Source organism: Pezoporus occidentalis, unplaced genomic scaffold (genome assembly GCF_034315485.1).
Source record: "Pezoporus occidentalis ecotype Australia unplaced genomic scaffold, CSIRO_AGI_Poc_V1 ctg54, whole genome shotgun sequence".
NCBI lineage: Eukaryota > Metazoa > Chordata > Aves > Psittaciformes > Psittacidae > Pezoporus > Pezoporus occidentalis.
Genome location: NW_026915877.1, coordinates 6,036,520 through 6,062,604, shown reverse-complemented (window position 1 = coordinate 6,062,604; position 26,085 = coordinate 6,036,520). Strand labels below are relative to the sequence as shown.

Below are 26,085 nucleotides of genomic sequence, written 5' to 3'. Positions count from 1 at the left end.
ATGGTGCAAAAAGGAGACAGCATGCTCTACTCCTCACTGCTTCCGCCACACTATTCCCCAGTGTTACTCCTTCATTCACAGTGGAGCCCAACAAGGCTACCACAGTTGCTTACACATCCACAGAATGCTATGTGTTATAAAGGCAGAAAAAAATCAGGAATATCCTCCAACTCATCAATTCATTAGGCTAGGGGAGCTCATGGTGTAGCTCTAAATCTAGAAAGTGCATATGAAATACTGTCTGCTTCAGTGTATGGTTTTATTAAGCTATACCAACTGACTCAAGGGATTAAACATTTTATTTTTATTATAAACCCAATTCACTTCCTTCAGAAATAGAAATATCTTCACATATACCTACACCTTCAGTTTTCAAATGAAGGTCTGAAAGAGAGCTGTATTTCAGCTAATTGCTAGAATTATACTTGCACATGTTAGCACTGAAACTTAGCCAATGCCTAAGGTTACCAGAATGAGCACAGAAAGGTGCACTTCCCTTAGCATTTCATTTTCTTTCAAGTTTAAAAGTGACAGACCATCTCATGTAATGCTACCAAACTAAAAATCACATGAGCTCATTTAAGCTGCTGAGGCACATCCTTTCTTCCATATAAGTTAGTTTCATATGCTGCGACAATTGAAGATTATTTCAACATACTGTGCTCTTCACAAAGACACTGTTACTGTAGTAATTAAAAACCCCCAACAAATATGCATAGCAAAACCAACCCCAATACACAACAATTTATTGTACCACTATTCATATAAAGCATTTCAATCCAAAATGGTCAGAAACAATCTTAAACACCTGCATAAGAATTTATAAACATTAGTAAAGATATACCACAGACTATAGCTTTCTAAGTTTTCAAGTGTAAGTTCTGGTAGATATCCATGTTTAAATGAAATGGACAATACCAGTAGAGATGCATACCTCTATCACCTTTATTTATAAAGAAGTGACAACACTAGAAAAAACACATTGATAGCCAGTGCTTTGAACAGTGAAGGTGGGATCTAAAAAAGTCTGATTAAACTAAACAACCTTAGGTCTTTATCAAGTTGCATATCTGCCAGGAATGCTGAAATGCAAGAGTTTACACCTGCAATATTTCATAATGGAACAGCCACATAATATCAAATATAGTCTCCAATTTCCAAACCAATACATAAGAAAAAAAACCATCACTAAGTATGAGAAGACCTCTGCAAGTTCTTATTGCTTTTTGAGTTAAATAATCTTCAAATAAACCAAAATCAAACAAACAATCTCGTCAGTATCTTGCTCATCCTCCTGTTCATTCATTAACACTGGAAGCAATCAGTTATTATATGATGCAGCAACACAGGCATTTAAAAAAACAAAAAAAAAAAAAAACAAAACCAAACAAAAACTTATTTAAGTACATGGACATCCCCACCCTCCCTGCCCACCCTCACCCTGAAACCCACTTACTGCCTGGAGAGGACCAAAACTCGGTAGACAAAACCAGAAATCTGACTACAGGAAGAAGGAAACAGAGGGAGATATAGCTTCCTTAAATATTCAAAATCAGATGTCTTCCAAAACAAAGCTTTATATCTAATCCTTGCACATGCTGAGTAGTCCTCAAGTCCACTGAGTTCCACTGTGCAGCAGTCGATTTTGAATTCAACAATGCTTCAAAACCTACAGTAATATTCAATACACTTTTTACTAAGGAGAGGAAAAATGCAAATGCATGTTGATGTTGTTCTTGCCAATTCAGCATTTCCGCAGCAATTCCATTTGTCTCTTGCAGTATTAAAGTTCTAACAGCATCAGTCTTCAGAATCGTCCTCAGAAGCTGTCGGAACAACACAGTATAATCAGAAGCCTTGGCAAATGCCTGTGACTTTTTTTCCACTACTTTGAGTGATAAAAATTAATTTTATAATATTAAACAGCAGATTATAATACCTGCCTAAACCTTGTGTAATTACACCGCTTAATTTTTAAATGCATCTCATCTGAAAATTACAGCATTTTCAAATCAAATCTTGACATTATGAAATGCAGCGTCCTCCTGCTGTTCTTCCTCAAAATAGAAGGAAGAAAACTTAATTACGCCAGAGATTCAAGTTTTGTGTAGTGTTTACAGTGGCTAATTCCAACAGTAGAGGAGAATATATTCAATCCATGACAGCAGCACCCAACACAAGGGAAAGAAATGACTTGAAATTAGTAATTTGGATACTAAAATACCTACAAAGATTCAGCAGTCCAACCAAACTTTTTTTTGTTTAATGTATATATACTGCTTAATGCAATTAAGTCGGGCCCAGTTGCAAACAGCTCCTCTCTCCAACCCCATTCTTTCAGCATATGCAAAATGAACATAAAGCCCACCTATGCACAGAATTTTGTTGCTGCAAGGTGACTTATAAAACAAACACATACTTCAAAACAAACACATACTGCAAATTCTGCAGGCAATGAAGTATTTATATTCAAGTAACTTGCTCCATCTCTGTACACAAAACAAAACATTTCTCCAATTCTTCAAAGAGAAATGTAACCAAAGTACCATCAATGATAAATCTAAACCTCAGTATTCCTCAACTGCAAGTTAAGGCCTGAATCAAACATAGATTAGATTACTGTGTAAAATGGCACATAACAACATTAATTTTTACTCTAACAAGGATGTACATAACTCAGGAATAAATTCCAAACTTAAGTCCACCTTTGCTCTGAATGCAGAAATAATAATCTTCAAATCATCTTCTGCTCCTTGAACTAAAACTGAAGACACACACACAATATCCCTTATCACAGTCTAAATCCAGTGCATTGAAAATTCACATACAAGCTTTGTATGTTTTCAAACATTCACATGCACACTAGGGAAAAAGAAAAAAAAAGCAAGCAAGCAAACAAACAACGGCAGATCAACTAGCTACCCTTCTACTGCATATTCATTGTGCCCAGCATATAGTTCTGAATTCAAACACACTGAAGAAGCTATTTGGCAAAAAGTAAGCTAGTCCTTTGCCAAAACTGGCAACTGTTAAATTTCATTCCTGAAGTAGGTAGGCCAGACCAGGGAATACATACAGCTGTTAAGTGTGGATAGAAAAAAAAAAGTGGGGGGGGAGAAGAGGAAATGGCAAGAGAAGTATGGTAATTTAAGTGCAGTGAAACTCAACTTCAAACATTTCTTTTCTACTAGGACTTGTGTAAATGGCTACAACCCGCAGGTCACCACCAGTTCCATAACTGTGTATTCCTAGAATTACAATAACCAAACTGTAACTAGTGAGGAATCTTGTTAACACTTGCAGAAAACGCTTCTGTGGTCCAAACAGAATGCTGTTGGGAAATCAATCATGGAGAATTAAAACCTTGGAATAATTCTACTGATAATGGAAAAAGCACTGCTGGGTAAAATCAAGTTTTCAGTAATTAAGTTCAGTATTATGAATCTTGGCAAGGAGGATTGTACTCATTTAGCTCTGAGTTGATCTAATGGGAGGGGAGAGGAAGAGGGGAAGCACCTACTTTCAATATCTTCCATATGTGCCTGAAGAGTTCTTGCAAGGTTAATAAACTAGAAACAAGGCAGAGAGAAAGTAGTTTAAAAGTTGCAAAGTTATCTGCAGAAATTTGCAACAAGTTAACAAAGTTTTCTTCACTTTTTCTTTAGTTTTCACATCCCAAAACCTCATCCCAGTTGTAAAAAAAATAAAAAAAATCAATGCAAAATTTAATATAAATCCCACACATTAGGCTTCAAATTGCTATTTATTTCAGTTTCCACTGTATGTCAAATGTTTCTGGTAGCAGTTAGTGGCATCATCTTCATGGTCTACAGTCTGTAAAATAGATCAATTTTGAAAGTAAAATACATAAACAAGTGCCAGTGTTATGAAAACTGTTCCTAGAAATTGTAAAAAAAAAAATTAATCACATAACCTGTAAGGACTGCATTATTTGGATCCATTTCATTTACTTCACTATTACTACGGCAAAACAGAGGCCTCTGAATGAGATTAATGAAAAATACATAAATACACTTAAGATTTTAACTGTAAATAAGAAGTTTAAGAGCACAATTACTATTGGACAATGGTGGCAGCTTAATCTTACAAGGATGTAGTATCAAAATCAAAGCCAAAATCCCTAGGAACGCAAGTTCTTCAGGCAAATTTGAATGTCTCAGCCACATTAGTTTTGGTGGGGTTTTTTTTTGTATGTGACAATCTACATGACAGTTTCAGTGACAGTCTAGATGTTGAGACACAGCAAACAAAATGAAACAAGAATATAATGCTACAGTTCCCATAGCTCAAGTTGTATGCTTGGCATCAGACGTTGGTGTTCTCACTAGTTTACAAATGCAGTGTCACACAACTGCATAATTTTGCCTCCTACCAGTAAAAACATCTTATTTCTGCAATACACTCAAGCTAATAACCTGCACAGAATGCTTGCTAATATTCTATATCTCTAAACCTGTAGCAGAGTAAAACTAGACATTTTGTTTGCGGATCATGGAATACAAGCTCTACGTTAGATGTGTATGGAAAAGAGAACCACTGTTCTAATACAGTAAGAGATTAGAGCACAGTCCTGCCTCTATCCTAGATGGCTAGTACCTGATAGCAGCCATTCCAATAAGCCTTGGACAAGCTAAATGGTAATATTGTCACTTTGTATGTAATAAAAAAAATTAAAAAAAAAAAAAAAAATCACACCAGCTTTTCAGGAGCTCAGTTGGCAAAGGGTACCAAATAATTACCTAGAGTCAAACAAACATGTATAATACAGGCTTTCTGAATGAGTCACTATGCAACAATAACTTTCTATGATGATCTCTTACTGGTAAAATATGTACCTACCGTATTTATAAGTCAAGTCATTTAAGTAACAAGAATCCAATCACATACAATCAATAAAAGAACTGCCTAACACCAGAAAACCATACTATAGCTAGTCAGTTTCAAAATGTAATATACGAATATATTGTTAGGCACAGTTCAGCAGAGAAGCACTGCAAGGCCTAGACCTTTGCAATGTAGACTGGCATAATGAGAAAAATCAATCAAATAAGGTAGTCCAACATTCTCAACCGCATATTTTGTACAGAGGGAGGTTAACCTCCCAGTTTTGCATAAATTCACAATAACCATGATTACAAGCAAAGCAATGAACTACCAATAACCTTGACAAAAATAATTTTGCAACACTGCAGTAAAGTAGTACCCTCAGTTTAAAATCAAAACACGGTGTTACTGCATCAACAAACCCAGACATAAACTTGTTGAATAAGCATGCTTCCTGGATATCTAGTTCCTAGGTTGCTCAAGGTAACAATCTAGTTCCAAGTTATCTTTACAAGCAATTCCACCCATGAAAACACTGCATACTTACTCTAACACGTGTGCTGGCCTCACTTGCTGTTCCTAGCATATCAGAAAAGCGCTGCTCACATAAGTGTAACAACACTACAAGGTAGAGACCAGAGCTGATAAATTCATAGTCTGCCTTAAAGGAGATAAAAAGAAACATTCAGAATGTCAGCGATGTCTTCATAGAGTATTCAAGAAGTAGAACAAGAAATAAATTTTACAGGAAACTTTATATATTTGATCAAGCTGTTCCAGGAAATATAAAAAAAAAATTAAAATTATATTACTGAAAAGCTACTTACAGTTCTGGTTCTTCCCACCCACCCCAGATCTAATGTTATCCTTGAAGATTATTTGTAGAACTTTTTCTATTCAAGTCTTACTAGCATGATTAAGTTCACAGAAAGAAATCTGAAAATCCAAGTATTGTATCACTGGGGAAGATAACAGCAACAAATTTTGCTGGTTTCTTTTCAGTGTTCCCAACACTTTACAGAAAGCCAAATTAAGGGAAATACTGTAAGAACTTTATGATGTTATAAATGTTTTGAGAAATTATTTCCCGTGTTAAGATAAGCTTTGAAAATGCCACTGCTGAACTGATCATTTAGAATCAATTCTTTAAGTAAAAGTTTCAAGGTTCTTATTTCTATTGAAATACAGTGACTGTAACAGTCAGCAGTGCTAAAAATTAAGATGGTGGCACTCTTGAGAAAGACTTTTCACAGTCTCGCCCAAGTACTGGAAACTAGAGTAGCAGGGTTACAGCTTCTGCTAAACAGTAAAAAAAAAAAAAAAAAATTAGAGATTGATGTTTGCCCTCAAAACTTGTGTCACTATTTTCTTTCAACTTCTGAGGCAGGTAAATTTCATTAGTCTTTCTGTATTCATAGAATAACTCAGAGAATAAGAAAAACTCCCTGAATAAACTTCACTAAAATAACACCAGCTTTTTGTTATTTGTTCATTTTCAAACACTATACAACCCAGTAGTTCTAAGAGAATGTATTTTATATGACAAGAGTAAAACTAATGGGCCTTTGATTATTTTTAATTTAGGAAAGTACTTGAAGGAGCACCAAGAAGCTGTTAGTAAAGAGACTGGTTTCTACCACTCTAATGAATACAATAAAAAGTTTTATGTTTAAAAAGTGGTATGTTTAAAATGATTACTAAGGCGTGTTAAAAATAGCTAAAAACAAAGACAATGACTTAATTTAAAATTAAATCTAACCATACTAGTACTCCCACTGCACCCATGTGGCAGACACACTGGACTGCAAAACTAGATGACAGATCTGCAACCAAGAAAAGGATAAGATATATTACACTTACTGAAAGCTCAGCTATAGGAAGCACAGCAGGAAGATAGAATTTGTCTGAATATTAAGGAGAAAAATCTGTTCCATGTTGACATTACTCTATATGCATAACGGTCCTTCTGAAAAGGAGATGCATTTGCCCTCTCTAAAGAGCACCCTCCCAGCACTAAATCAACACTTACCAAATTAGGCAAAATATACTAACTTGTTCATTTGCATGTGCCCTATAGAGTTCATGAATGTCAAAGTCTTCCAGATTCAGATGCAACTTCTCCTTGCACAGTTCACAAGTTGTTACTGCTTCCAAAGAAGAACCTGGTGGGGAGGAGCAGGGGAATGTCAGTATCAAGTTACAACTATCTATGACATATGACAGAATTATACAAGCATGACAAACTCTAATTAAATCTTGACTTAATTTTGCAGAGCAAGGTTAGAAGAAAGCTTCTAATACAAATAGAGCTTCTATCTGCTAATATCAGAATTTAAAAGCTATAGCATGTTTATTCTCTGCCCAGCTCCACATATTTTGTTTCATGTTCATGCCTCTTACTGAAAGTCTGGCATAAAATTGTTGCTTGAGCTGTTTGAATTCTACAGAGTAATCCAAAAATACACAAAAGTAATAATAAATATACTGGAATACCTTAAAGTTATGGCCAGAGTAGCATTTTGTCTTCAAAGAACCAGGTTTAAAGCAAGCTGATCCATAGGCAACAAGATGAACAAAGGAAGTTTATGGTGGATTTCATGTCTTATAAATACCTCAAACTAATTTCTTCTACAGGCTGAGACTTCCAGTATATCCCTACTCTGATGTGGGTCCTCTAATAACAAGTAAAAAAGTAGAAAGATGCTAGCACCTTCCTGTGGAAAAAGTATTCCATGACCTTCCTGCCTTCGACCAAGCTAACTTTTTTTAAATCTTATTATTACAGATAACTTACATTACAAACTTTACATTAAAAACATTTGTACTGTGTGCCATTTGTGAAGTTTCTTAAAATTCTACTGCACTTTGAAGTTGTTTTTGTTTTTTTTAAACAGTTTTTAGCTGCCCTGAACAGGAGGCAGTAACATTTTTGGATTGTCAAATCCCCACCACTCTGCTAGTCACCTGGCTACAAGTCTAAACAACTAGAACCACATCCACGAGAGAGTAGGGAACAAACTCACACAAAGTTGTAGAATAGCTCTAGAGCTACGCTTCTGCAATGTTATATTCTAATTTCTTAGTAGACAATCCCAAAAATGCAAATGTCTACATGACAGTTATTGGATCTACTCACATGAGAAGCTGCACAGACATACAATAAGCGTGTATGTGCCACTCTTTTGTGTGTCCCCAGCTGTTTGTTTTTCAAATAAATACCTTGATACTAGAAGAGTAATTCTCCTGATAAGCCCCCCAGTGTAACTGGAAGTCTATCCTGGTCTTGAGTCTGCTTTACCTGAATTAATCTTGGACTGCAGCCATTTTTTCATGCACTCCTGGTGAACATACTGCAGACTTCCAGTGCACTTGCATGGCTCTATTAAAAGGTTGTCAGAACTTGATGAGGACATCTGACAGATTCTGCATAAGTCACCCTCCTCATCTTCAGAATCTTCTAAAAGCAGGCTGAATAGGAGTATCAACAAACAACGTGACACACTGTATGTAAGACTTTTTATAATCACAGTTCCATTCAAACTTTTCTCAAACCAACAAGGACTAAAACAGATTTCTCTGAAGACAAGTGAGAACACAGCTGACACAGGACTGAGCTGCCACTTAAAGTTTCCTCTTAACAAGATTACAGAAAACTCATGTTAAGTCAGGTACATTTCATTATCTCAAAAGAACATACTAATTTACCTCTCTTTAATTTTCTGGAGTCTTTCTGGGTCTCTTGATGGTGGTATTTTAGATTTGCTACTTTCTTGTCCTTCAGACTGATTCCAGCCAGAGGGAATAATATCTACAGTTATCATAAGATTGTCAGACAGACTGTTTCCTAATGTTGGAGGCACTGCAAAGCGAAAGAGAGAACCAGGCAGAATTCCAGAACTTCTCCTACTGTGGGTTGAATCTGGTGGGGAGGCAGTAGCTGTAGGAATACCAGATACTGCAGGTGTTGGTGGTCTGTTAACAGAAGCCCAAGGAGGGATATCTGATGCTTGAAGAGAGGTCTCCTCACCTGACTCTCTTCTTCTGAAGATATGCTGTGCTCTAGCAGTTGTATCAGAGGTCGAGATCCTTGCCGATTCATCTCTCCCTTCTCTTCTTCTTCTGGAAAAGAGCGGTGTACATCTATTCCTCAAAGATGATGATAACCAGGATCCTGTACTCCTGCTTTCAGAGTCTCGTCTGTAACTCTCCCCATCTGAATCAGAGCTATGATTTTGTGAAACTCCTGATAAACCCCATCTTCGTCTAAGAAAACTAAATCCCTGAGAAGCTTCAGATGTCTGAAGTCCTGGAACTTCTGGAGTTGCAGCTCCATTACTGCTCGACAGAGCAGAAGCTTGAACTCTCGGGACTACTGTTGACTCTTCAGAGCCTAATGATCTGGTATGCAATGAGTCTTGGCTAGACCTTCGAGAGAAGAATGTAGATGACATACTAGATGCTAAACGAGACAGAAGCTGTCTGGTTGTGCGCCTCCCTTCACCATCAGCTGCAGGCTCATTCAATGACCTCTGAGAAGATAAAACCCTTTCAGAACCACTTGAAGAAGGAGTTTCATCTCTAATGGCAGTAAGAGAAAATGCTGGCTGCATGCTCCTCTGGGGAGATTCCAATTCATTTCTCCTTTGCCTTGAGGAATAGCTGAATCTTGAAGAGCTCATGTTAGAGTCTCTGTTGAAAAGAGATGGCTGATGATCAGAAGGCAACTGGCGGTTCATGGATGCATTCAGCCTCAAAGTGCTTATTGAGTTCTCTTTTGGTCTTGCTCCCTCTGCATACGAAGAGGCAGGCCTGTCTTGAAGATCTGTTACAGAAAAGCAGAGGAAAATAGTATAACAAGATGTGCTCTAATTGCTACGTTCTAGATGGATAACTGCAGAGTTCCAATTATTACATTCCAGATGGGTAACTCTAAAGCATAAACACAAAAGGCAAGATTCTGTGCTCCTTAATCAAAATTGTTTCAAATTTGGCAAGTAAGATTCCAGAGTAATACTAAGTTTACATTTACTTACCAGAATTCTGAAGTTAAACTGAAACCTAGACTTATTTTAGTCTGGAAAATCCATTTGGAATTTAATATCCCCCCAAATCTTCAGATTATCTCACTTTCTTATATGCAAATATGAAATTCTGACCATCTGTCAGAAGTTATATCAGAATAGCATACAAATTAAGAACAGCACACTATACACAATACTATTTAAAACTTAAAGGTCCATTCTGCCTTTAGACTGAGAAAGATAAATCAAAATCTCAGCAATGAGGCAGACATGAGAGCACCCAAAACAAATGCATGGATAAAGCCAAGTATATTCCTCATCTATTACAACAAGCTACCCTTACTCTTCTCACCATAAAATCATCAACAGCTGCAGTTAAACACTTCTTAAAGGTAGCAGAAAATTATTGGCTTTGGATAACAAGAAACTGAATAGTATCTAAATTAGATGTGTATCTTACTACAATAATGTTTTAAACCAAGAATGCAAAAATAAAAAGAATACCCTAGGAATACTGTAATTCCATTGCTCCAGTCTAAAAGGGTTATCTAACTTTTAGCAAAGAAATGCAACAACTAAGTTAGCTCCCTTGCTCAGCTATGCAACTGGTTTAAGCAAAATCAGAGTTACCCATTCTGGATTAGTAATCTCATCTGCTCTCCCAGTAATTTTGATTACCTATACTCAAATAGACAACTATCACCACACTTTTGTGTCCTCCCCTGCTTATTAAGCGTGGACTTGTAAGAAAGATTGAGAATAGATTTCTTTCAACAGGGCCTGTAGCAAGAGGACAAAGTGTAATGGTTGTCATCTTAAAGAGGGTAGATTCAGACTAGATGAAAGGAAGAAATATTTTACAATGAAGCTTGTTTAACACTGGAATAGGTTTCCTGGAGAGGTGGTAGATGTCCCATTCCTGGAAACATTCAATGTCAGGTTGGACAGGGCTCTAAATAACTTGATGTAGTTGAAGGCCCTGTTTATTGCAGGGCATTTGGAACTAGATGACCTTTGAACATCCCTTCCAACCTAAACCATTCCATGATTGTTATAAGCATATTTTCCATAAATTCTGTTAAGTACCTCAACACACTGAGAACTCTACTGTAGCTGAACTGTAGTCAACATTACATGAAGCAGCTGAGCAGGCTAACATCAGCTAGTCTCCTTCTTCAAACGGCTAGATTGGAGGAGGAGGGGGAAGGCAGGGAGGGAAGAAAGAAGCTGAAGCCCACTGACCTCACTGAAATGGAAAATACTTCCAATATTTTAACTACGTAACAAGCAAAGATAAAGACAGGAGGCAGAAGATTTCTCTATGTACTCTCAAATTTAAACCTTTCATGTTTATAGCTTTGATGTCGTTGCTTTTTTGGGTCGGGAGGGAGGGGTTGTTTGCGTTTGGGTTTTTTGGTTGGGCCTTTTTCGGCTTTGGTTTTTTTGGTTTTCCCTTTTTTTTTTTTTAAATGGGCTGTGCATTGCAATCACTATTGTTGCAACTATGTGGCAGATTCTAACTAAAGAAACATCTGCACAGATGCCAGGCATCTGCCATATGGTTTTGATTACACAGCTGGGAACACAGTTAGGAGTTATTTTTATAGCACTTAACAGTGTCACTACTGCTAGAAAAGCAGCATGGACAGCACAAAGCAAGGGTCTCCACCCATCCATCTCTCCCATCAGGCTCTACCACGTAAACTCCCAACTGTCCACTTATTAAAATGGCGTAGAGTATGACAACATTAAATCATACCCTTGTGGTAAGGAAAGACTGCAAGATGAAATGTGGAACTAGTTTTTATCTTTTCTGTTTATCTCCTATAATTGTACATATGTTTTTTGTATTTTGGGGGGTGTGGGGGGAGTGTTTTTTCTTGTTAGGTAGGTTTTGTTGGTTTGGTTTTTTGGGGCGAGTTGCACTGGGGGTTTTTTCTTTTACTTGTTGGTGGCTTATTGTTTGGTTTGCGGTCATTTTGGTTTTGTTTTTTTTTAATTACACATTATTAAGTACCACTAATGCATCTGCAAAAGGAAGCAGATCAAGACAGACAACAAGCTTTCTCAAAGACAGCTCTGAAAGGCCACAGTACTGAATAGAAAGTGAAAATGACAGTACAGAAGTCAACACTAGTTCTAGCAGTTACTGTGGAACAAGCCTCTAACCTAATGTGAAGTATGTGCTTATTCATTATTTTCAGTGTTCTAGCAGTTTCCCCTAACTACTCAAAGAGAACCCAAATGAAAAAAGATCATACAATATGGGCACCTTTATTAAAACCCCTTCCTGAGTCAAATTGTATTTACATATGGGGAAAAAAATGTTAAAGAAATCTTAAGATGAACATGAAGCTTACTGACTACTCACACTGTTACAGCGGCAAGCACCAACAGCATTTTCATATAACTGAATGCATCTGTAAGCTACAACATTCATGTATCTTTTGATGGTTCAGCCAACCCACTGAAAGTAGCCAGCCAACTTCATTTAAAAGAGTACCCTAAAATTAAATAGATATTTTGGCTTTGTGTTTTGAATAAAAAATTCAAAGAATGCACAAAAAAGCTAACGAGCATGCAACCTATGGGTTTACAGGCTTACAGTTGTACAATACATACATGTTGCAGATGAAAAGTCACTGTTTCTGTAGCTGTGATCCACCAGATTATTAACAGACAGATCTGTTCTTCTTTCCAACTCTCTTCGTTCTCTCACCAGCTCAGTTCCAAGGGAACCAAGCATCACTGATGAAGATCTAGGAATCCTACTGCACCTCCAAGAAGAATCTATAAAGTAAGCAAATCTTATGTTTCTGTAATCATTTAGACACCAATTAAACCTGCAACTTAGACGCACATACTGGTTATACTATATCAGGTGCAAATTTACAATGCCACTAAGCTGATCAAGTGGACAAGAGTAAACAGCACTTACTTAATCTTGCTGTTAGTTCTGAAAGCTAAACAGGAAAAAAGTAATAACACTTTTGTGAAGAGTCAGACCATTTAACACTCATACAGGAGAGGAGGAGGAAGAGAAATAGCATCTTGCTTCTAATGGCAGCTAGTTATTTAATAGGCTTTGCAATATGGCAAAACAGCAGCATGAAACTTAGTAAGTGCTGCCATTCTAATGATGCTTTTAAAATTCTTTTTCCAGAAAGACAGCTTAAATGCAGCTTAGACACAACTATGACTAATACTGGTTTTGCTCATATTGCAGAGTAAACACTTCAAAGGGGCACTTGTTTTTTTCCCAACAGCTCCAACAACTGAATAGTGACCTGTACTTACTTCGTCTGTGAATAAAACCTGTGCTCTTCAATGGCTCTGAAAAATCCACCTTGATTTTGTTGTACTAACTTATAAATCCAAATTTAAACATTCATTGGTCAGCAGTAAAACGAACAACCAATCTAAAAATGGAAAGACACTATGGTCCTATACCATTACAAGAAACGTTAATGGTTTCTTACTTCTGGCGAATGACCATCATCAGCAATACTGGATTTTGAGCAAGAATTTTTTACTTTTTTGGGGGGATGGCTGTGTGGTTTCATAGGTGAATATAAAAAAGGAACATCCTTGCATCTTTGCAAGGGTAATCTGAACAAATTGAACAGTCTGCTTAGAATTTCCAATTAAGTTTTTCACTGTTATTTCCTGACCTTTAGGCTTTCATTTGCATATTGTTTAACCCATATCTATCCAAGTACAGCATACTTATTTAGAGCTTTAATGAATACCTCACGTTCTCCTGAAGGAGCTCCTGGTGTAGAATGCTTATTTTCACCTAGCCTACAGAATGAGTTTAGGCCTTCTTGGGGAAAAAAAAAAAAAAAAAAAAAAAAGAGTTCTTTCTTCCCTGACCCCTAACAACAGTGCTCTAACCAGCCATGACACTGCGCTTCTTGAAACAGAGTTAAGTAAAGTTAAAATTCCCTTTCTGCTGTCCCTGGCACACGTAGTTATTACTCATTATTCATATTACTCATGAAATAACAGTAGCTACACTCATTCTTTCCTCGAAATCTTAACCCATTAAGATACATTTAAACCATGAAGTTCAGCTTTAGTGCAAATGGAATAGGTACAGTTAACAGTTTTGAAGGAACATGAGTACAACTGGGTTTTCAAAAGACCACATTAGCAGCATTCTCAGAACTTCAGATACTGCCATCAGTGTGAGTATACTCTTCTGTTAGGCACAGTCTTTTAATACTTAGGAAAACTGAAAACATATTTCAAAGCAAGTTTTTAAAACTTGAGAAAACCTGATCTTACTAAAGACAATTTTTATGTAACTCAGCTCTAGTAAGCAACCTCTCACCTGAAAAGGCAGTCAAGCCATTATTTCTCACAGAAGAGGTAGATGTACAAGATAGCTTAGGTCTCTTTGAATCACTATCTCGCTGCTGGCCATGGAGTCTTGAATATGCTCCCTGAGTTCTCTCAGAGTCACCATAACACCCAGATGTGAAATGAGAGGAAGATGATGTAGACTGAAATAAAAAAATTGACACATTATTTTAGATGTACTTCCACTGAACAAAAGCATACATAATGCAAGATTCACAAAAAAGAACAATTTTAAGATTAAAAGCCTTTTTATCTATAACTACATAGGATTTATGCTTGAGCATAAATCACTATCCCCACGTTTATGCAATACAGTCTTACAAAAAAAAAAAAACAAAACCAAACTCATTTCTATTATAATCAGCATTATTTTTCCTTTATAGATAGATGTCGCAGGGGAAAAAGATACTACTGACTTGTAAGATGCCATAAACATGATCAAATATAGCTTTGGAGATCTCTGAGTAACCATAATTTTGCTGTCCAGAAACAGCAAAAACTGATCACCTTCATTTTTTTAACAGATTAACTAATCAAGCTTATTTTTTTGCCAATCCAAAATACACTTAGCTAAGGAGTCAGGTCTAACTTCTTGTAAGCTGTTTAAAAAATATTTCTATTATATCAAGCTCAAGTGTAACTGAAACGGTTCAGGGTAAAGAATGGGTACAAAGCAATTTTTGCAGTTGACAGCATTGAAAGAGAGTTTTTCGGTAACTATTACTAAATAAAAAAGAAATTTAAAAAAAATGGGCTGTTTGTCTGGTTACTTGTAGTGAGAACATTTATTTTCTATTTGAAATTTTTTTTTTGATATATAAAATTTGAGCTCAAAAAGCTCAGTTGAACTGTTTGTCTTCCCAAATAGTATCTACAGCCAAGATCTTTTAAGGATCAGCCAGATTAAATGTTATAGTTGTGTCTTACTTTTGTTACATTTTTTACTAAGCTTATGCCAAAACATTTTAGTCTTTAAAAACTAAAAAGTATTTCTCTTATCTCATCATAAAAGACAGATTGGAAGACAGAGAAACTACAGCAAGTAAAAAGCCAGGTTCATTTCTCTCTTGAACACACAACTTCTCTTTTAATAATTTGCTGTTTGATAAGCAGAGATTTCAGAGTGTCTTCAGCAATGTTGATCTGCATTAGAATTGAAGAGAAAAAAAAACTAACCTTAATGGGAAAAAAAGTATAATTTTGCAAATTCTACAGCATTAACTTAACTAGATACATAGTCCACTTGCAACCACAGACTCCATCTGCATCTCATCAATAGAGACACCTACTGTGACTTCCTCCCTTGAAGGCTATCATCTCCACGTTAGTTCCTCCCTCCCCTGCTTATTTCAAACTATCACCTTTAAGTGACAGTAAGAAAACAAACAGGTATTTAAGGTGGTAGCACTTGCAAGTACCCAAATATCTTTTGCAGTTTGAAAGTGAGCAGAATTTTCACTTGTCCAGTCTTCCCACCAAGTATCTTCACAGTTGTCTGCTTTTATCATTTTAGTATTCCTCCTACAATTGGAAGTAGATTTAAGCTCTACAGTGCTTAAGCATGTCAAAGAAGGAAACTAATTTATTTTTGGAGTTATAAAGGTACTTTCCAGAGCCTAGCTAAGACAAGCTGTTATGGCCCGAGTCTTGGATCACAGGTGACAGTTAAGCCTCCATTTTCTTCCACAATATGCTGTAAAAGCAGCATCTAAATAAGCACAGTGAACACTATGAACTCCACAACTAAGTTTTCTAAATCACATCTCTAAAACCATGGACTTATGTTTACTCACAAAGCTGGTAACATGAAAAAAAAAAACAAACCCACACCTCCTAGAAATACCCGACAGAACAAGCTGAGCATAAATGGTATTAATTTTGCCATTCATCAGACTATAACATGAGTTAGTAATACCCTCTTATCCAGAAAGATTACAGTGAGCCCCTGCTAGCAGGTTTGCAGATAGAAAGCATCAAGGTAAAATCCTTGTAAAAGAATTAGAAAAAAAAAAAAAGCATAATACATTAACAACTCTCACCAATCTGCTCCTGCTTCCCAAAAATCTTCCAGAATGTGGATGATCAAGTGTCCCTGAGTAGTGAGTTGGAGAGGATGTTGTAAGCTTCCAAGGAGTTTCACGGGTGTCTCTTTCTCCAATACCCCAGTCTCTACTGGAACTATTCAATACACTGGATTCCTGAAGAACAACATAACTGTCATACACAACTTATAACTCAAAGCTAACTTAATATCCAATTTGAATATTGAAAACACAGGGAAGTGGAAGTAATCACAAATCTGGAAACCCTTCATGAGAAACCCCAAGGGATACCCAAGAGGAAATGAAAGTCTTAAGAGACAACCACTGGCAAAAGAAGGGGTTTTTTAAATTACTTCCTAGCAATTATCAGCTCCTTTATCCATCCTCCCATTTGACTGCGGACAGTAAAAAGTTGAAGTGTAAGGCTTTTGAGGCATTACCCCAACTTAAGATACTCTAGCAACAGGAGAGAATTAAGGACCTCACTTCCAAGTGTTGAGTAAAAAAAACCTACACATGTAGAAAACAATTCTCTGTGAAAGCAAAAGCGGCTACTAATGAAACCAGGAACCGTTTAACACAGAAATCTGTCTGTCCTTAAGAGAACCTCAAGGAATGAGGTTCTACACTACTAGTTTCACTGAAAGTCAATGAACAGATGATAATTAAGGAAAGAGATTGCAATTTAATTTGCTCCACAGAATAATCCCCAAAATTGGTAAAATTAATGGAATTAACAGAAATCAAACCTTTTTATTTTTTTTTTACAGCTAAGCAGAGTTTGTAAGCTGTGGAGACAGTGCTCTCACGGGAGAATGCATAATTGGTACATAAACGCTGAATAATCCTGAAAGATACAGCAAGGCCATGAGAGGCCTGAAGAAGCTTAAGCAAGCAAGATAAAAAGAAGCTGGAATTCACTGAGTTAATGAGAACTGTGGACTGTTGGCAAGCTTTCGAGGTCAAGTTCTCACACCTGTGCTTAACCAATTATATGTTAGTCACTAAGGGTCTTCAAGACATTTATCCAATCATAATATGCCAAATCACTGTAAGTGCATGTAAGAAATAGTATATAAGGAGTTAAGGCTTTGTAATAAATTTGGCAATCGCTTGATCACATTGATCGTCTCTGCGTTGTCCGTGACTCCCGCATCAACAGAAAGTGATTACTTGTCCATCCTCTTTCTAGGAACTATTAATACTACAACTACAGCAGTTTCTGTCACCATTTAAAAAGTTGGAGAAATAGTAATTCTCATCATTCTCACAAGCAAAATTAAATCTGAAAATAAAGTATCAGCCAGCAAGTTCTGTCCTATTTCAGAGTCTCAGTGGTATTCATCAGGTTTCTCAATTATTTCATATACGGATAAACTGCCACGGGTACAAGACTACACAACTTTAAGATAAAAATAAAGCTCTCATAAAACACTCTTAATACAAGCCATACCTGCACTTACATGCTCTTGAAATACTTTCCTTTTTCTCTACCTGTCAGATACTGAAGATTTGAGAATTTCATTTAATTTTACACATCTGAATCACCACAGTAAAGACTTTGACTCCAAGAACAATATACCTACACTAGCACAGCAATGAAAGCCAGTTAACGGAACTGCACCATCTACTGTTCTAATACCAGCATAGAGTCTGGTAGCTGTGACACCTCTGCACTGTGTTCATAGTTTCTTTGACAGATGTCCCAAAGCCAAAACAGAAAACAAGCAACATACTGGGAATCAAAAAAGTGGCTTTAAGACAAAGTAAATGATCTGGCATGGTGTCAGGAAAGCTCAAACTAACTATATCTGAAACTAAAAAAAAAAAATTAAAATATATATGTGTGTATATATATACATAAGAAATTTAAAAAGAAAAAAAATTCTCCATTTGCTTTCTTTCAGTTCATCTTAACACTATTTAACATCCCTTGTCAGACCCTCACTATTAAAGCAATACACCAGATAGTGTATTTTTGGTGTCTACTTTCAGTAGCAGAAAAATGTGTTCAGGAGAACATTTTTACAAATTACATTTGACCCTATCACACCATCTAAAAAACAAAACAAAACAAAACAAAAAAAACAAAAACACGGGAAAAAGAAAACAGAATAACAGCCAACAAACCACCTTGATGTCTCGCGAAATGGTTAACAATATTGAATCACCAAGCACAGGATTTTAGATTTTTTTTCTACATACCATTACACTATTTTTGTATTGTAACTCACCCAGAAAAAATGCTGTCATTCAGCATTCATCAGATTCATTTACAATTAGCTTGCTTATTATGCCTCTTCAGATGAGGAGAGGCTACCACCTAGACTTATCTCAAAAATGTGTGACATACACACACATATTCAAAAGTCTGACAGCAGTCTCAAGAATTGTTTTCAGTTAAGCAATTATCAGGTATGGTCTCCAGATGCAGAAATGACTTTGCATTAAAAAGCCAAGTTCCATTGTCTTTCCTCTATATAACCAAAGCACTACTGAAAGCCATACAGTTTTTTTTCTTCAAAATGACAAATTTTAAATTGCTTGGAACTGAAGCAGCTCTTAACATTTTAAGGTAGCTTCTTAAAGGATTAATCAAGCAACAAGGACCAACCATTCCACTCCTATCTGACTGGACTTAACTTTATTTAGACTATTTGTATCTTCTTGCCCTCACCACCTGCAGTCTTAAACAGCTCTGTAAGTACCAAAGGTTAGTCAAGGAAGGGAGCCTCCCTATGCATTTATCACTAAGCACTAGTCTTGTGTAACAAGCTCGCAGACTACTTTATGAATTAGAATAGAAGGGATACAACATAATCTGAACAATCATTTTCTCCTCTGTTTCAACTCCAAAGTGTTACAAAGATCATTTCTCAGATTAGAAATATTTTGTTCATTAGGAAATGAATACACAGTGCAGTGAACATACTGCAGTTCATGTAATAAGAGAGGTAAAGTACATAAGTCTCCTGTGTTATAATTTGGTAACAGCAGCAACACATGTAACTTCACACCATCAATTCAGCTCACCTTCTGATGAACAGCTTTCAGTATGATATGTACACTGTGTGGACCAATAAAAGACTATAAAAGAGTAGGACTCTGTGAGTCAATTTTGCCAAGCAGACAGTCAGTGAAAAACATGCAGGAATCCAAAATGCAAAAATGACTGAAGATTTCCCTTACGTACTCTCTGTTGCCCATTCTACTAATGACCACATATATGCCTGGTATGGCAAAATAAACTGTGCTAAAAATAATTAGTGCTCTATTACTTGTAAAACTATTTCTGGAAAAGGCATTACATAATACAATGTCCCAGATAGCTTGTCAGCGGGGACCAAACTTGTAACTATTTTATTAAAAAATACGAACATTTAATCATAGAGTTAAGTTTCTACTATTTCTAAGACCAAGATGGGCTTATATTTCCAGACTCAAAATTGAGGTGAAACTTGCTGACAAGAGCAGAATAAGAGATTTGAGCCAAACAGCCATCTGTTGTTTCCCAGCACCCAGAATAATTTTTCAAGTAGTTTAACCTCTGCTTCCCATAATACTCTTCCAATGTGAATGTATCTGTAAAGTGTTAGCTCTTACTCTTAAGCATGGCTGTTCTCCCCCACAAAAACAATTTAGTTAGTGAAAAATGTTGCATGTGAACAGTAAATGCCTTTACCCCAGTCCTGTTTATTGCACAGAAAGCCTGGCTATATTAGCAGATTGACGTGACAGCATGATATAAAAGCCTAAAGGTCATCTTCTTGCCTACTGCCAATTCTTAGAACCACAACATATTACTGGAACTTTTGCATCATCCACAAAAGTGTAACACCCTATAGAGACCAAAGTTCAAACAAAATCCTTACCTCCCCACAACAGAAAACCCCCTTCATCCAGGTTTAAGACTGCAGTGCCTAGTGCAAAATAGATCCATGGTATCAGAATGCCCTTCATTCATAAAACAGCTCATTTTTAAAGGTGCAGCTACAAAAGTCACAAATGGCAAGCCTAGAACTACGAATTCACACAGCAGAATACTGTTACTGGTCTGGTTATTAGATCCTTACATTTTAGAATTAAACTAAATGCAAGGCCCTGCATGGGACTTTTTCCTGGGGGGGGGGAACTTTGGTTTTTTGGGGTGTTTTTTTTTTTTTTCCACTTTTTTTGTTTTGTCTGGGGTTTAGGGTTTTTCTTGATGAAAAACAGACATTAAATTAACTTATACTTTACAGGAAGAGACATAACACATTACCTGGTATCCAGATTCTAATCTCCATGAAGGTTCTCTTGCACTGTATGCACCAGCTAAACTGTTTCCAGTCAATGTTCTAGACCCTAGTGAAGAGCCAGAGGCCTGAAGAGAGATCCTTCGAGGAATTCTTGAGGGTTTTGACTCCATTCTTTGTATCCTGTCAAAGGACACACCAATTAATTTTATTTTTAAAACAGGGACCCACATGCAAAACATGCACAAGTCATTCTGAGTGCATCATGAATAGGATGCACACATACAAATATTTACACAGCCCTTTGGTATGACTATGCATCACCAAAATGGTGAAAGGAGTTCTTACTCTAGCTTTTGTAACCTTTTCTTTACATGTTGTCCCATTCCATGTTAGAAAACTTATAAAAAACAGCAAAAGGGGCTATGTTACAGCATATTCTTGCTATTCTCTGAGAAGTGGAATGCCCTTAAGAACTCTGCCACACTAGTATTAACACAAAATGGGCCAGGAGTCAGTGAAAAGAGTCACACAAACACACACACACACACAAATATCAACAGAACAACATTCTCAGTCTACCTGACTCAATGAAGTATCTAACTTTTCTGAGACAACTCCCATTAAATTAACATATACAAAAGACCACCTGGTGTCCCATACGCATATGTAAACCTACCTTTGAGACAGTGTTTGTTTGCTCTTTTCTTATCTCTAGGCATTTCGAGATAAATGCTGGTACCTTTTCTCTGTGAGAAGTGATCCTGTAGAAATTCCTGTCCTAGAAAGAATATTCTGACTTACTGTTGCTCAGAAACTCCAGATAGTTCACTAACTGGCTTGCTAACATCCCCAGATTCTTCCTCCTCAGCATGGTATTGCCAGAATCAGACCTCAAAAGGTAGCTTTTAAATAAAAAGCTTAGTAGAACTGCAGTATCCTCAGTAGTATGGTGTGGAAAGAGTAGCACAATAACTAGCAACTCTGAAACAGATGGCAGAGAACTCCACTGGTACAAGGTGATTTGCAGAAGTGGTACATTCTGTTTTATTTAACTGCTTTTAATTCTGGCTTCAACTTTCCGGGAATGGGAATAAGCTATATCGGGGGGGGGGGGGAGGGGGAAAATCACTCAGTAAAGCACATTTTTTCCAACGCATCAGCCATGCTCATCAGTAATACAATCTGTGAAAAGCTGCTGCATCAATCCTGACATACCTCATGTTTGATTGCAGTTTCAAGTTGAGTTCACATACTTGGGGCTTTTAATCTTGGCTGAAAGTCATACTACATTACGTAATCTACCTGTAAAAGATAGTTTGTACAGAACCCGATTGATTGGGCAGCTGAGGTTAATTTCCTTAACAGAAGGCTTTTTTAACAACTGTTCTGGTGCATGCTCCATTGTGAGCTGTGTCATAGAGCTACCAACAAAGTAGCCTTAATACTCAATTTTTCTTGCAAGTAGAAATTTTGTGGGTTTGGGATTTCTTTGCTTGTTTTATTTGTCAAATAAACACCACCTTCATCCCCAAAGAGAACATGAACCATACCAACTTTAAGTGAACATTTATATTCTTGTACAAAAGACCTACTAGGTTGTATTATGGAGAAGCACACCAGCTTTTACACCATGCTTCAGACATTAGCAACCCATTCACTTCTGCCAGAGACATGCTTGAGGCTCTTGATCACTATTCCCAAGTTTACTCAATATAGTCCTACCAACAAAAGCTGGTTTCTATTACGATCAGTTAAACAAGACCAATTCAGGAATCTGAAATTCTCACTTGCCTAATTTTGGATTAGGAACCTGAAATAATGAATTTATTAAATTTAAGCCTCTAAACGAATATTGAGCAACGGTATGCAATTATCAAAGTTGTAAATACAGCTGTATTTATAAGAATGCTCTAAGCAGTGTTCCAAAGTACAGAAGAACACTGCTCCATCATGAAAGTTTAAAAGAAATTTGGTAAGGACAAGTCTAATAATCTAAGCCACGTCACTTCAAGTGGATCATGCGTGCAATAAAATGCATGCAATAAAATGTGACAAACATACTTCTTCACATTTGTAACATTAGATAAGACACTATAATGAATCTTTGGAATAACCTGCCATAATATGCACTGCGAAGTCTAGTATTCATCTGATGCTCTGTGAAAAAAGTAACTACTGAAGTTACAAACTGTGAAGCTAAATTAACGTCACACTAATACAGACCAAAGCGTATGCTGGACAGGACAGCAGTCTTGATGAGATCTGACACCCAAAGCACTGTTTATCTATATTTTACCCTGACACAAAAAAATAAGGGATGGACACACAGAATAATAGATCATATTTTTTAAGTACCTGACAAAAAGCAGCAGCATGACCACTTTTGTTACATATCATTCTGCATCATTTTCCTTCAGACAGGTATGGAACCAGATAAATTAAATAACGCTGATAAAAAGCGTGAGACACAGACATGTAGCATACACGAAGGTTCTAGAAGGGATGAAAGCTCCTACCAGTAGAAATTCATGGCCAGATGAACAAGGGGAAGAGACACATGTAGAAAGTTGTAAGAACTTCAAGACTAACTTAGAGATCATCTAGTACTAACAAAATTGCTTATGAACCATCCACAGATGAGACAAAATAAGAGCATTCAGATAGGAAAGGACAAGGTGGAAGACTGTGGACACCAGAAAACTATCTCTAAGCTGAAATAGAGTCCAAAGTTAGTGAATTTTCTACAAACACACATAAAAAGACACAAGAGTAATTTTCTCCTCCAGAGGTAACCACAAGAGGACAATACTATCAATCAGCTTAATCTTTTACATTAGCACAGGTTCCTATTTTAACCCGAGTATGTTAGGATGATACCATCTATACGTTGTTTTCTTTATCCAAGGAAAGAAAGCTTACAGAAACTACACACAAAGATGTTTAGTTAAAGGCAGCATGTTAGAAAATGCATACATAAACTAACATATTAAATTTTGCATATTATGATTAATTTCTTTAACACAACCATACACTTTTCCTGCAGTCCTGGCCTCAGCCAGCAAATAACACAGAGCTGCTAAAAGGATGAATCAGAGTTGGGTAAGAACAGACATTTGACAAGAGGAGACCTGCCTTGTTTGATGCAGAGGTGGAAACGAACTGAAGGGGGCGGGGGGGGGGGGATGAAACCTTATGGTCTAATCAAAGAATTTCTGCTCAGGGAAACTGGATTTTATCTTTGCATTTCAACAAAGATTCAGGGGCATGAAGCATGCCATTCAAGTTCATTAAAAAAAAAAAAATATGGCTTACACTGATCATGGTAACACACTGAGGCGGGTCAAGGTGAACATAGAATCATAGAATCTTAAGCTATTACAGAACACCAAACAAAAGAGTGGTCTCAGAAAAGAAAATAAAATCCTATTATTAAACCTACAGTAATACTTGTCTGCAAGGGGAACACTGTTTTTATAGGGTATTTCAGAATGAGAACGGTTCCCTTTTACAGCATCAGCATCTTAAGGAGGTTTTTTTGAATGATCACAAAGACACACAAATTAAAACCTTGAACATTTTGTTTACTCACACGGGAATTCAAAAAATCCCAAGCGGTAATTAACATGCTGTAATGAATTCTATAACAACAAAGCAGCCACCTCAATTTACACAAAAGTTAGTGAGAAAAAAAAAAAAAACAAACAAAAACCAACAACAAGAAAAGCCCACAACCCTTAAATAACTTCTGAGCAACAAAACTAACAGCTACAAAAAAAAACAAAACAAAACAAACCCACACAACTAAATCACATTTCAATCTTAACTGATTTAAAAGCCTGTTATTGCCACAAAAAGGAACAGATTACTCAAATATCACACTTACTGTCCCCTTCACTGAGCAACCTTAACACACAATCCTGACAAAACACACTTCTGGCTTCATCATTTTGACGCTACTCACTCTAGCATCCAACAAATGAGAAGGGGAACAGCAGGGCGAGAAACACTCAAAGTGATTTATTTCACCCATTCATGCCATGTTACACAACTTACCAACCAAAAATTCATGGAAACAATTCTTGTGTCTCCTGGAATACCGAATATATAGGATGCCTCTCCAGAGTGGTAAAAAACAGAGTTCTGGAATCAAACCTTTTAAATTTAAAGTTGTACCTGGGAAACACACTGCCAAGTTGTAACAGGAGGCGGAGCTGAACAGCCTATTTTGAGCACACAGCTCAAATGTCCTACCCTTCTTGATCTGTCATCCCTCCAAATATGACATAAAAGATCAACTAGGCCTAACATAGCCACAGATAGAGATAACAAGAGAAAAAAGTCCAAGAGGTCTTTGTGGGAAAGCACAGTAATCTCAGAAGGAAAAAATAACACAGACAGCAAATACATAAAATAAAAACCTCTCACCCCTCCTCTCTTTTGCCTTGACCCCTTCTACCGAAAATTGAGGGGCAATCTGAAGTAGTTACATCTACCAGTAAAGAGAGCTTTAACTTCCACTCTTCGAGTAGCAGGTGACAGTATTCTTGTACCCTAAATCAGAAAGAAGCACACACTTCACTCCCAGCTTGTAAATTCAAGTTTTCTATCTTAGAGCTATGCAATGGCACCTTTACCTAAGACTTACACTTCTACGTTTACAGATTTTCGTACGGTTTGATACAGAACTGTTGGCAAGTCTTTCTCCCCGAGCAACTTGAGATCACGTGTCCTCCTCAGTGTTTACTCACAATCATGATCTTATGACAAGCAAGATGGAATGCAGGGACAAGTCTCTCAGCCTGTGCAATCCTTTGTTGAGGTATTTTCTCAACCTTTAATCAAGGAAGGCTGACAAAAAAAAAAACCAACTCAGCAGCCTCTCAGGAGTGCCAAGAGCAAGAAAAATATTTAAAAATGCCGATCGTCTGCCTACGGTTCTGCAGCTGATGCCATGAAGGCTGGGCTATTCCCCCATATTGGAGCTAGTAGGATCAAGACAACGGGCGCTCCACAGAGCCACTGAAGAGGGCACCATACACCTCCTCGCCGGGCTGGAAGGCAGAGGCTCTGCCACAAACGCTTAGGCCCCTACCGAAGCCCACGGCCGCACCCGCGCTGCAGGCCCACGTCAGGCCGAACGGAAGCACCGACCGCTCTGCCCCAGCCCCACAGGGGAAAAAGCTCCTCAACGGGAAGAAAGGCGCTGGAGGACACAGGGCATCATACAGCTCCGCGGCCAGAGAAGGAGCGGAGGAGTAAAGCCATCAGAGGTGCTTTGCTCAAAGAAAGGCGGCGGAGCCAGGCGCCTGCCCGGAGACAAAATGGTTCCCCCCAACCCTGGCGCGGAGCCGCCGGCCCCGGCCCCGCACACAGGCACAGGCTGGGCCGTATGGAGCCATCCTTCCCTCGCAAACACCGTAAGCGGCCGCTACTCACTCTCACAGCACAGCCTTCGCGACGCAGACACCCAGAAGCTAAGGATGCACCGGAAGGGCCAAATCGGACGGGGCCCACAGGCCACCGCACCAAGGCAAGGCAAACCAGCCGCCTCTCCCTGCAACACAATGGCGACAGGGC

General features: G+C 37.5%; 1 protein-coding gene across 4 annotated transcripts; it reads right to left on the bottom strand.

The window, feature by feature from the left end:
• Positions 1–1,675: 1,675 nt before the first annotated feature.
• On the bottom strand, positions 1,676–26,085 carry MARCHF7 (membrane associated ring-CH-type finger 7). Of its 4 annotated transcripts, XM_062637869.1 has the most exons (11): positions 25,945–26,085; positions 20,532–20,688; positions 16,268–16,426; positions 14,200–14,371; positions 12,489–12,656; positions 8,551–9,667; positions 8,144–8,313; positions 6,898–7,007; positions 5,393–5,506; positions 3,521–3,569; positions 1,676–1,826 (listed from the first exon to the last, which is right to left on the bottom strand). In XM_062637869.1, exons 2-11 carry the CDS (start codon positions 20,676–20,678, stop codon positions 1,801–1,803), a joined length of 2,232 nt encoding a protein of 743 aa, XP_062493853.1. In that variant the 5' UTR covers positions 20,679–20,688; positions 25,945–26,085; the 3' UTR covers positions 1,676–1,800. The 4 variants fall into 4 exon arrangements, 2 of the variants coding, with proteins under 2 accessions (XP_062493853.1, XP_062493854.1); XR_009968334.1 differs by lacking the exon at positions 3,521–3,569 and having other exon boundaries at positions 6,875–7,007; XM_062637870.1 differs by lacking the exon at positions 16,268–16,426.